At 43.7% G+C, this 12,372-nt stretch overlaps 2 protein-coding genes across 2 annotated transcripts; both read right to left on the bottom strand.

The window, feature by feature from the left end:
- Positions 1 to 6,145: 6,145 nt before the first annotated feature.
- LOC142259051 (uncharacterized) lies at positions 6,146 to 8,874 on the bottom strand. The gene is given in 3 exon segments (XM_075331579.1): positions 6,146 to 6,333; positions 6,335 to 7,436; positions 8,808 to 8,874. Coding segments are annotated over 3 exon segments (1,344 nt in total). The 3' UTR covers positions 6,146 to 6,158.
- Positions 8,875 to 10,113: 1,239 nt separating this feature from the next.
- On the bottom strand, positions 10,114 to 11,754 carry LOC142259041 (gastrula zinc finger protein XlCGF66.1-like). The gene is made up of 4 exons (XM_075331572.1): positions 11,643 to 11,754; positions 11,337 to 11,513; positions 11,132 to 11,255; positions 10,114 to 11,048 (listed from the first exon to the last, which is right to left on the bottom strand). The coding sequence occupies exons 1-4, from the start codon at positions 11,718 to 11,720 to the stop codon at positions 10,900 to 10,902; spliced, it is 528 nt and encodes a 175-aa protein (XP_075187687.1). The 5' UTR covers positions 11,721 to 11,754; the 3' UTR covers positions 10,114 to 10,899.
- Positions 11,755 to 12,372: the final 618 nt, after the last annotated feature.

The raw sequence follows: 12,372 nt of genomic DNA, 5'->3' as shown, positions 1-12,372 counted from the left end.
ATATTTCCATGTATCCTTCTTTCTATATGTTTGTTCCATATTTCCATGTATCCTTCTTTCTATAGGTTTGTTCTATATTTCCATGTATCCTTCTTTCTATATATTTGTTCTATCTTTCCATGTATCCTTCTTTCTATATGTTTGTTCTATCTTTCCATGTATCCTTCTTTCTATATGTTTGTTCTATCTTTCCATGTATCCTTCTTTCTATATGTTTGTTCTATATTTCCATGTATCCTTCTTTCTATATGTTTGTTCTATATTTCCATGTATCCTTCTTTCTATATGTTTGTTCTATATTTCCATGGATCCTTCTTTCTATCTGTTTGTTCTATATTTCCATGTATCCTTCTTTCTATATGTTTGTTCCATATTTCCATGTATCCTTCTTTCTATATGTTTGTTCTAGTTTTCCATGTATCCTTACATTTATCCGTACAAATTTTTTTTTGTTTTTACCGGAACATGGTTTTTACTGCTCTTTTGTGTTTCAAGGTGGAGACGTTCCCCTGCTTATGGGACCCATCCAGTCCAGAATATAGCCATAAGCAAAAGCGGGAAAACAGCTGGTTAATTATCTGCCGTGAACTTTTCCCTCGGTGGCATGAGGTTGATGCTGCTCTGCAGAATCAAATTGGTAATGTTAATTGATGCGTCGTACTGTCTACCTAAAAATTTTATACTCTGTCTTCCAGATTTTCAATTTTTTATTTTTATTTGTGACAGAAAAAGATATACGGAAAAGATGGCGGTCAGTGAAGGACCGGTACAATCGGTTCCAAACCGAGGCCAACCGGAGTGGATCTTCGCCTTCGAAATTTAAATTTCCGTTCTATGATGAGCTGCAGTTTCTCCAGACAAGCCGAGTCTTACGTCCGTAAGTTTACAAAATTCTTGCACAAAAATCAACCAATGTTACCCATCTTATTTACCAATGTGTTAATATTATAAATTCTCTAAATGAACTATTTTATGTATTCACAGGACCGAAGGAAATATAGATCCTCCACAGGAGCCGACAACAGACAGTACTATGGGCAGTGAAGAGCTGGTGTTGCAACAACCACCACAAGACATCTCCAGCCAGGCGTCTGAGGAGTCAAACATGGCGGCAACAGAACAGCAACATCCCAGTACAGGCGGTTCGTCGGTGGCAGCGGCAACTTCAGTGTCTGGGATCCATCAACAAAGCCAAAGAGGGAAAAAAAAAAAACACAAAAAACCAGAAAACAAGGAGAGCCAAGTACTGATCCCCTAGAAAATGAAACTTTGGCTATGCTAAAAAGTACGGCACAGGAGGATCACTTAGACAATTTTGGGGCAAGCGTTGCAAATAGATTGCGTCTCATAAATAATCGTTGCAAACAATCTACATGCATGACGGCCATTTGTTCACTGTTAGCTGGCTTTGAGGAAGATGTGCCCTTCCCAACAGGAGGTGAGCTTGCCTGTGCCATTGAAAATATTTTTCTACGAAAACAGGCAAAAACACCAAATGTAGCATCAACTACAACAAGTGCCACCTTCACACCATCTAGTGCCACCATTCCAACACCACCTGCCCCTTATTCCTTTGTTCGTCCCTCCCCCTACCCAGACTTTCCTACCGCATTTGGGGTGAGACCTGGCACCCCATATTATCAATCCCAATTAAGGCGTGAGGTTCCCCCAAAAAACATAGAAGCAAATACCCCTCAAATTACTGGACCATCACAAAGCTTGGAAGCCATGACCAACCTTTATTCGGAAGACTTTTTTAATCTGTAAATTAAAATTCCCCCAAAAATTTGATGCTTAAATAAAAAATAAAGGGTCCTATCCAAAAGAATTATTTAATGTTTGAAAAAAAAATCTAAAAAAATGTGTATGTTTATTTTTACACTGTCATGTTAAGAACACTGTAAAATAAAAAAATACTAGTTTTCAATTTAAACCTTTTTGTTAAATAAATTTTGAAAAACAGTTTTGACTTTGTGTGTGTGTGTTAACTTCTTATTTTGTTTAATCCAAATTGTGACACAGTAAATAATTACATCATTTTTCATTTAACACATATTTATTTCACATAACATAAACATAATATAAACATGTTGCATTTGAGGTATTAATTAGGGGTGACAAGATGTGCATTCCATTGAGCGTGAAAAAAAAATCTTCAACATCTTGTCTTTCATTCGGGGTCCTGTCTTCTCTGCTGGTCTGGCTGCTCAACACCGACACTGGAGTATTGCCAGTGCACGGCACCTTCCGGACTCATAAAGTAGTCAGTGAAGGTCTCTCTCACAGAGACACCAGAATTACTAGGCCGACCAGAAACGGTCAATACTGGCATAAAGCTTCGTGCCTGTGCTTCTTCAACTACATCACTGGTGTAGTGACGAGCAAAATTGTGGAGAGCACAGCACGCTTTTATGACAGCATCAACCGTGTTTGGTTTTAACTGGATGGCTGTGTGAAAGATTCTCCACTGACTACTCATGATTCCAAAGGTGCACTCCACATATCTACGTGCACGACTCAGCCGATAGTTAAAAATCCTACGCCGGTTATCCAGTCCCCTCCGTGGGTATGGGCGCAGCAGGTTTGTTCGTAAAGGGAAGGCCTCATCCGATACCATCACAAAGGGGACTGGATCTGTGGAGCCCGGCAAAGGTTGTGGGGCTGGGAGCGTTACGCAATCTTGAAGAATTTGCAGACCAATCTGTGATGTTCTCAACACCCGAGAATCCCCCGTACTGCCATAAGCACCAACATCGATGGCCACAAAGTTGCAATAGGCATCCGCCACCGCCATAAGGACCACAGAAAAATATTTTTTGTAATTAAAAAAATTGGATCCTGATCGCGGTGGCTTCTGCACTCTTACATGTTTGCCATCGACGGCACCTATGCAGTTGGGGAAGTTGGCCACAGTCTTAAAGCCTGCCGCAACCTGCAGCCAAGTCTCCTCGGTTGGGGAAGGCATCACTATGGGCTGCAACTTCTGCCAGATCACGTTGCATGTGCACCTCACAATTTCGGAAATGGTTGATTTACCAACCCGAAATTGAAGATGCAGGGATGCAAAACTCTCTCCAGTGGCCAGAAATCTGGAAAAGAAAAGAAAATGAAATGAAAACCAGTTTGGGACTTTTTTCAAAATTTACATACATTGCAATTTAATTAAACCAATGCGCAGCAGTGACCTCATTAGCGATCTCGCTGTGTGTGACACTGGGCAGCGATCTGGCCCCTGCTGTGAGAACGCTGTTTGTTACACACAGCTCGGCTTCATTTTTTAGTTGTTGCTCTCCCGATGTGAACCACACATCGCTGTGTGTGACAGCGAGATAGAAACAATCTGATTGTGCAGTGAGCCGGCCTCGGCGGACGCTGGTAAGCAAGGTAACTATCGGTGAACCAGCCTGGTTATCTGATATTTACCTTAGTTAATATCTTCCGCCGCTCTCACGTTGCCAGTGCCGGCTCACTGCACGCATCGCTGGAGTACACATCGGGTAAATAAGCAAAGCGGTTTGCTTATTAACTCGATGTGTACTCTGGCTAGGTGTGCAGGGAGCCAGCGCTAGGCGGTGTGCGCTGGTAAGTAAGGTAAATATCGGTTAACCAAGCGCTTGGTGACCCAATATTTACCGAAGTTACCAACCACAGCATAGCTGACACGCATCTCTGCTGGCTGGGTGCTGGTCAATGGTCGCTGGTGAGATCTGCCTGATTGACAGCTCACCAGCGACCATGTTGCGATGCACCAGCGATCATGACAAGGTACAAATCGCTGGTGTGATCGCTAGAGCGTTACTGGATGCGTTGTGACAAGACGACATTACATATAAAGGTGTTGGCTGTGCATTGTCCTCAAGTTCAGGCTGCATTGTGTAACCGCTATATTGACTTTAATGTTGCCATGTTTTTAGAGAAATTAAATTACGTCCAACATGAACATTTTCCAGCAAAACAAAATCTACGTAATTCCCAGTGTCACATGAGGAGTGTGGCCAAAATGCCGAGATTCATCATGAAAGGGTGCAGATTCCTGTAGCAGACACACAAAAAAACAAAAACATTGATTGGTATATATTACGTTACAACTTACCGCAAGGTGATGAGCAGCCTTTCCTCAGCTGAGATAGACCTTCGCATCACAGTGTCCTTGTATGTTAGGTCCGTTTTGACAATTGCTAGTAGATGATCAAAAGAGTTGATGGGGAGCCGACAAAAAGACATGAATTTGTCTGGATAACTATTTAAAAAAAAAAAAAAATAAAAAAACAATAACAACCAGAGATGCATATAGAAATATGGTATAACATACACATATACATATGTAGCAACATAAAAAAAGTAGGTTTTGCTCACCGCCTTAAATCTCTGTACAGTGAGGCAAAATGGCCTTTCTCCTCACGTGCCATGACAAGAGGATGCACCCACATCTTTTTTGTCATTGCCTACAACATATTGTATTGGTTAATAGAGCACAACACCCAAAACATAAACATGATCAAATTTGGGGAAAAAGTTACCTGGCGTCTACGACGGCGAAGTAATAACAGTAGAATAATGAGCAGCCGACTTCGTTGTGCCCTGCGTAGACGTATCTGTCCTGTGGGGTGCGGCATTTTTTCAGCCAAGATCACACTGTTTCCACAATGGAGAATGTAGAGAATGTGGAGAAGGAAATGACATCGCAGGTTTTTTTTTTCCCCAAGGTCTGTTTTCAACAAACTTTATTGAACAGTGTGTTGGAAAAGGTGCCTAAAAAAACGCATGGAAAACGCATGGAAAACGCATGGAAAACGCATGGAAAACGCATGCGTTTTAGATGCGTTTTTTTACTAAGACGCATTGTTTACAATTGCTCCCTCTGCCAGAGGGTGCGTTTTTTTCTGCACTGAAAAATACGCAACGTGCGCACATAGCCTAACCGAATCACCTAAAAGTGCACTATTGGATGTCGCCCTACCCGCCATAATGGTATAGTGTTTCTGCAGAGTCAATTTTCTAATAAATGTCTGTAGATCGGTAAATAAATCAAATTCCTTTATATTAAAAATAGGGAAAAAAGAAAAGCCCTTATTAAGTAAAGATGTTTCAGTAGTAGTAGGTGTATCCGAAAGATTAAATATATTATTTCTCTTATTTAAGCATCCAGCAGATACATTTTTTTCCCTTTTTTGCTTTGTTTTGGCTCCAGATCTGGTCCCTCTGTAACGTTTTTTTCTTTTTACTGACTTGGGAGTTAGATAACTGGTTATCACATTGTTCTGACCGTGGGTGGCCTTGGGTAAAAAAGGCACCAATGCTGCAGCATTAGTGGAATTATCAATAGTGATAAGTTTATTATGATCAGGTAGTGTAGAGGATGAACCAGGGATTGCAGTAAAATCCTCTATATTATCATGAATGGTGAGATCAAGCAAATCAAATGAAGTAATGTTACATGTATTAGATAATAGAGGGTTAATATATAAAAGATGACAGAGAGTTAGATACAGAGTCAACTATTCCAATCTACTTAAAGGAGCTGGAATTAGCTGCCATCAAAGAAACTACACGTCTCCCTTTCCTCAATTTATCGATTTCCGTCTGAATGATAGCCAAATCCTGTTCTGTATCAGTGTTGAAGTTGTCTGTATTGGTATCAAAAACCTTATTAACATCCGAGGACAGAGTATTTGCCCCATAAGCATTATATTAGTAGTAATAGGAGCAATAGAAGAAGAAATGTGTACTTTAATAACCTCAATAGAAGGAGGAAGAGATGAGTATTTCTCAAGGACTGTAGGGGGGGTAGTGGTCCGTACAGGAGGGGTCGCTTGGTCAATGTTTTGTGAACTATTGTCTCCCCACACTGACTAGCAGTGGAGATGACACACTAGGATCAGCAGAATGTGATCTAATGCTACTGAATTGCTGAAACCTAGTCTTCTTATATCTACTGTTGGTGAAACCTCTTGTGGTTAGAACCACTCATGGTGGAGCCTATTGGCTCACCAATAGTAGGGTTTTTCGGAGTAGGTTCAGGAATATCCTGTTTGGATAGTACATGATAATTCTCCCTGTCTCTTTGTAATTCTTTTCGACTTGTTACTAATAGTCTCTGTGAGATCCTCTGCAAAACAGCCGCCTCTTACACTGGGCACCACTACAGAAGCTAGTAGTCAAGCTACTTTTTCCCTAAACCACACAGTACAAACCAAAGCCAAAAACCACGAGACAGAACAATGCTCATGATCTTCAAAAGTGGATATTACAATTGTCCCTGTTATCTCAACTGTGTGAGATCTTTGATGCCCAACAAGTTCTGATTTCCAATTAAAACATTTCCCAGTCTGAACATGAAAATAGATTCTCCCTTGTGTGAATTTTCTGATGTCTAACAAGGTATGATTTATCACTAAAACCTTTCCCACACTCTGAACATGAAAATGGTTTCTCCCCTGTGTGAGATCTTTGATGTCTAAGACGATCTGAATTCCGAATAAAACATTTCCCACACTCTGAACATGAAAATGGCTTCTCTCCAGTGTGAAATCTTTGATGCGCAACAAGTTCTGCTTTCTGAATAAAACATTTCCCACACTCTGAACATGAAAATGGCTTCTCCCCTGTGTGAATTTTCTGATGCCTAACAAGGTTTGATCTCTGAATAAAACATTTCCCGCACTCTGAACATGAAAATGGCTTCTCTCCTGTGTGAGATCTTTGATGCTCAACAAGTTCTGATTTTCGAATAAAACATTTCCCACACTCTGAACATGAAAATGGTTTCTCCCCTGTGTGAGATCTTTGATGTATAACAAGATCTGATTTCCGAATAAAACATTTCCCACACTCTGAACATGAAAATGGTTTCTCCCCTGTGTGAGATCTTTGATGTCTAACAAGACTTGATTTCTGGTTGAAACATTTCCCACATTCTGAACATGAAAATGGCTTCTTGCCTGTGTGAAATCTTTGATGCTGGACAAGTTCTGATTTCCAATTAAAACAATTCCCACACTCTGAACATGAAAATAGCTTCTTCCCAGTCTGATATTTTTGATAATCAATAAGGTTTGATTTTCGAGCAAAACATTTCTCACATTGAGGAGATGAAAACGGATTTTCATGTGTCTGAACTTTTTGAAGGTTAACAAGATGTGATTTCTTGGTAAAACATTTCCCACATTTTGAACATGAAAATGGTTTCTCCTTTGTATGAGCCATTTCATGTTCCACATCCCTTCCGTAAGTTTTATTTTGCTGACAATTCTGTGATAAATCGGAATTTTGGACTTCTTTGAAAAGATCAGATGATAAAGCTTTCCGAGGAAGGACTGGAGGTAAATCTGGGACAGCAGCATGCTCTTCATATGTATCATGTGTGATACTTTCAGCATCTGTTCTAAATTCTGAAGATATAAGATTTCCATCTGAACTCCCAATACAGTCATCTGCTAAAAATAAACACAATGTTATTATTTTTTAATGATATGATCTTGAAAGTACTTTTACTTTTTTAAACCCGAACATGATAAATTAAATTAGGAAAAAATGTATTCTGAATCTGTTGTCCAATTTCGACATCTAAAGGCCCTGTTACATGCAACAACATCGCTAACGAGATATCGCTGGGGTCATGGAATTCGTGACGCACATCCGGCCTCGTTAGCAACGTCATTGCGTGTGACACTTACAAGCAACCGCTAACGATCCCAAATACTCCCCAAATCGTTGATTGTTGACAAATCGTTGATTGCTGACACATCGTTGATTTTCAAAATATCGTTGCTTGTTATGGACACAGGTTGTTTGTCGTTCCTGACGCAGCACACATCGCTACGTGTGAAACCCCGGGAACGACGAACAACAGTGTTCCTGCGTCCTCCGGCAATGAGGTGGGAGTGTTGTTCTTGCGGCTGCTCTCCGCCCCTCCGCTTCTATTGGTGGCCTGCTGTGTGACGTCGCTGTGACTCCGCACGAACCGCCCCCTTAAGAAAGAGGTTGTTTGCCGGCCACAGCGATGTCGTTAGGAAGGTAAGTTCGTGTGACGCTTACCTTTGATATTGTTCGCCACAGGCAGCGATTTGCCCATGACGCACAAACGACGGGGGCAGGTGCTATCACTAGCGATATCGCTAGCAATGTCGCAGCGTGTAAAGCGGCCTTAAGAGTTACATCTTTGTTAATGCGGATCTCCCATTCCTAGCACCAGTTCTCTGGAATGTGCTACAGTAAATAATCTGATTGATTGTCACAATGTGACTGCAGGATAATGAGGGGCAGGGGGCTCCTATACTGTCCCTCACGCTAGGGGACCCTAAGCTATTGCTAACCTCTGGATTATCCTTGAAGATGGAGACGCCAGAGTCCCATACCTTACTATTCTCCTGACCAGATCTAATCTGTTATCCCCCCCCCGGAAGGAAGGGGCAGTAGTATGATGGAAACACAGATTACGAAAGATAGGAAACACAGATTAAGACAGACAGGACATATTGCAAACTCACAGAAATAAACAGTGAGAGACTAAAGAGAAAAGCAAGAGCAGGAAGGTAGCGATAAAAAGAGAACAACAACAGCTCACAGCAATAATGCACAACAACTACCTGTAAGTCTGGATCACAACTCCTCACCAGACCTGTATAGGTAAATTATAGCTGGCATTAATGAAATAGCCCAGCCAGCATATACAGAAAGGGAGAGAATGATACTGGCTCCCCTACAGCATGTGATCAAAGAAATTAACCAGCAGCCCAGCAGAGAATAACTCTTGCTAGACTGCCCAAGCCTGTGGTTCGATGCCTGCGTCTCCCTGCGCTGCTCACAGACATCAGAGAAGTTAACATGTAGAGTACTAGAATCTATAATTTCCACAGATCCTGAAACCGCCATGACAGTTGTGAAAATCTGCAAAAATCTCCTTGTAACATTGACCAACAGCATAGACAATTTAAAGAGATTTTTTTCGAAGACTAATATAATAGTTACAGACAGATGCCGGATATTTAATAGGGTTGTCCGGGATTGTAAAAATTGATGGCCTATCCTTATGCGGGCGTCACACGAGACGATCTATCGTATGATATGTCGTCGGGGTCACGGTTTTCGTGACGCACATCCGGCATTGTTTGCGACGTTGTCCCGTGTGACACCTACAGCCAACTCTGAACGTTCGCAAATCGGTTACAAATCGTGTTTCGTTGACACGTCGTTAATTTTTAAAAAATCGTTTTTTCTTCTTTGCGCTGGTTGTTCATCGTACCCGGGGTAGCACACATCGCTCCATGTGACACCCCGGGAACGAAGCTTACCTGCGTCCCGCCGGCTATGTGGAAGGAAGGAGGTGGGCGGGATGTTTACGTCCCGCTCATCTCCGCCCCTCCGCTTCTATTGGCCAGCCGCTGTGTGACGTCGCTGTGACGCCAAACGTCCCTCCCCCTTCAGGAAGTGGTTGTTCGCCGCCCACAGCGACATCGCTCAGCAGGTAAGTGCGTGTGACGCGGGTTTACCGACTTTGTGTGCCACGGGCAGCGATTTGCCTTTCACGCACAAACGACGGGGGCGGGTGCGATCGCACGATAGATCGTACCGTGTGACGCCTGCATTAAGGCTACGTCTCACTAAGCGACATCGCTAGCAACATCGCTGCTGAGTCACGGTTTCTGTGACGCAACAGCGATCTTGCTAGTGATGTCGATGTGTGTGACATCCAGCAACGACCTGGCCCCTGCTGTGAGGTCGCCAGTCGTTGCTGAATGTCCTGGACCATTTTTTGGTCATTGCTCTCCCGCTGTGTTTGACAGCGAGAGAGCAACGATCTGAATGTGCAGGGAGCAGGGAGCCGGCTTCTGCGGACGCTGGTAAACAAGGTACACATCAGGTAACCAAGCAAATCGCTTTGCTTGGTTACCCGATATTTACCTTGGTTACCAGCGTCCGCAGCTTCTAGAAGTCGGCTCCTTGCTCCCTGCACACGTAGGCAAGGTACACATCAGGTAACTGTAAGCAAAGCGCTTTGCTTAGTAACCCGATGTGTACTATGGTTACCAAGCACAGCGTGGTTACACAGGTCGCTGGTGGCCAGTGTCTAATCTCTGATCGCTGTGGAGCTCTGCCTGATTCACAGCTCACCAGCGACCATGTAGCGACGCTCCAACGATCCCTGCCAGGTCAGATAGCTGGTGGGATCGCTGGAGCGTCACTAAGTGTGACGGTACCTTTAGGCTTTCTAACCAAAGCAGGTAGCAGGGTCTTGCGGTCTGTGCAGATAAACATTACGGCTCTAATTCATGAATACCAGTGATGGACACTGAAAAATTACGTCAGGGACTGGAGTGAAATCTCTGTCATAGGGAATGCCGAAGTTTGTTATGAATTAGAGAAGCGTTAGCTTCACACCCTTCTTCTGGCAAACCTACAAAAGTCGCACAATTCTAATTTGCTCTCCCTTTCTCCTCATACTAGTTCTGCATGCCAGCCTGTGTCCTGTTTAGTTTAGACTCCCGCAATTAAGAGACCTTTGGTTACATCATCTCACATGACTTTGAAGTCATCAAAGGTTCTTAAACAATCAACCTCAGAATACAACTGATGTGGTCACAGAGAGAGGAGTGCCTGAGAAATTGCTCAATTTGACTCCTTCCAATGCTGGTCCTGACTGTAACTAGGGTTTTTTTTTTAGTAGGGCTTATATTTCAAGCATTCTCCAAAAATCCCATAAAATCGTGCTAGGTCTTATTTTCGGTGTATGTCGTCTTTTCGGGGAAACAGGGCATTCATGAACCATCTACAGGTCTTTGAGTTGCCATCACAACAACATAGAGAAGGCACTAGAAACAAACATCAAAAGAAGCAGAAGCAAAGAAAATACAGCTGAAAAAAAACAAAGAGCAGAAAGTCTAAAAATGTAAACACAAATTAGTGCAGAAAGTACATGAGTAGATATCTCTTACAGGATAGAGCTGGAGTAAACACATCCTGAGGAACATCGGGATCTTCTTGTTTACAGTCCTGTGGGAGAAGAGGACGGGGACATCTCTCTGGTGTTGTCCTCTTACTGGATAGACCTGGAGGAGACACATACAGGGACTGAATTCATTCCTTACATACAGATAATTATAGGCCGTGTGTATTTAGTCCTGTCTATTACCTGGTGATGTGAGGGGCTGGGGAACCTCCATCATGACGTCCTTGTACAGATCTTTGTGTCCTTCTAAATACTCCCACTCCTCCATGGAGAAATAGATGGTGACGTCCTGACACCTTATAGGAACCTGACACATACAATGATACCGTCACCCCCGATCCCTTCATAGCGTTACTGTATAATGTCCCAGCATTCCCAGCAGTGTCACCTCTCCAGTCAGCAGCTCAATCATCTTGTAGGTGAGTTCTAGGATCTTCTGGTCATTGATGTCCTCATGTATCGGGGGCTGAGGTGGAGGCCCCGTGACTGGGCTCAGGGGTCCCCATCCCTCAGACACAGGGGCCTGACAGCGCTCACTAGAGGTCTTCTTCACTACTGTGTAATCCTGGTTATGGAGAGACACAGTAATAAATCTCACTCCGGACATTTCCAGAGTCCTCACCTCTCCAGTTCTGTCCATCTGTTATTCCCAAAGATAAGAATGATGTAATGTGACGTCATCAGAATCTCTCACCTCTCCAGTAAGGCGGAAGAGGATCTCTAGGGTGAGGTGTAATATCCTCTCCGCCATCTTGTCCCTGTCCATATCCATCCTTCACGGGGCAATCAGGAGAATTCTCTTATATAGAAGATCTCCACTGAGAGGATCCGATATTGTAAGGACCTGAATGGGGAGAAGATGACAATGTAACATCATGAAGAATCCGCTGTAATAATACAATTACTGGAGATAATAAGGGGAAACATATAATGAGAACATTCTGGGGGAACATTATACTGTGTGGGGAAGAAAGGGGCCAAGGACCGAGGGTAAAAAGGGGCCAAGGACCGAGAGCAGAAAGGGGCCGAGGACTGAGGGCAGAAAGGGGCCGAGGACTGAGGGCAGAAAGGGGCCGAGGACCGAGAGCAGAAAGGGGCCGAGGACTGAGGGCAGAAAGGGGCCGAGGACTGAGGGCAGAAAGGGGCCGAGGACTGAGGGCAGAAAGGGGCCGAGGACTGAGGGCAGAAAGGGGCCGAGGACCGAGGGCAGAAAGGGGCCGAGGACCGAGAGCAGAAAGGGGCTGAGGACTGAGGGCAGAAAGGGGCCGAGGACTGAGGGCAGAAAGGGGCCGAGGACCGAGAGCAGAAAGGGGCCGAGGACCGAGGGCAGAAAGGGGCCGAGGACTGAGGGCAGAAAGGGGCCGAGGACTGAGGGCAGAAAGGGGCGAGGACCGAGGGCAGAAAGGGACCGAGGACTGAGGGCA

This window comes from Anomaloglossus baeobatrachus, assembly GCF_048569485.1.
Source record: "Anomaloglossus baeobatrachus isolate aAnoBae1 chromosome 5 unlocalized genomic scaffold, aAnoBae1.hap1 SUPER_5_unloc_23, whole genome shotgun sequence".
NCBI classification, from domain to species: Eukaryota; Metazoa; Chordata; class Amphibia; order Anura; family Aromobatidae; genus Anomaloglossus; species Anomaloglossus baeobatrachus.
Note: the sequence above shows the minus strand (reverse complement) of the source record. Positions and strands in the feature narration are given on the sequence as shown.

What these genes read in the sequence shown, in the direction of transcription:
- LOC142259041 (XM_075331572.1), bottom strand. Translation starts at nt 11,720, where the DNA reads ATGGATATGGACAGGGACAAGATGGCGGAGAGGATATTACACCTCACC. An exon ending in TCTTCCGCCTTACTGGAGAG is followed by an intron (nt 11,514 to 11,642) that starts GTGAGAGATTCT and finishes CTCCATAACCAG; the next exon opens with GATTACACAGTAGTGAAGAA. An exon ending in CCAGCCCCTCACATCACCAG is followed by an intron (nt 11,049 to 11,131) that starts GTAATAGACAGG and finishes TGTCTCCTCCAG; the next exon opens with GTCTATCCAGTAAGAGGACA.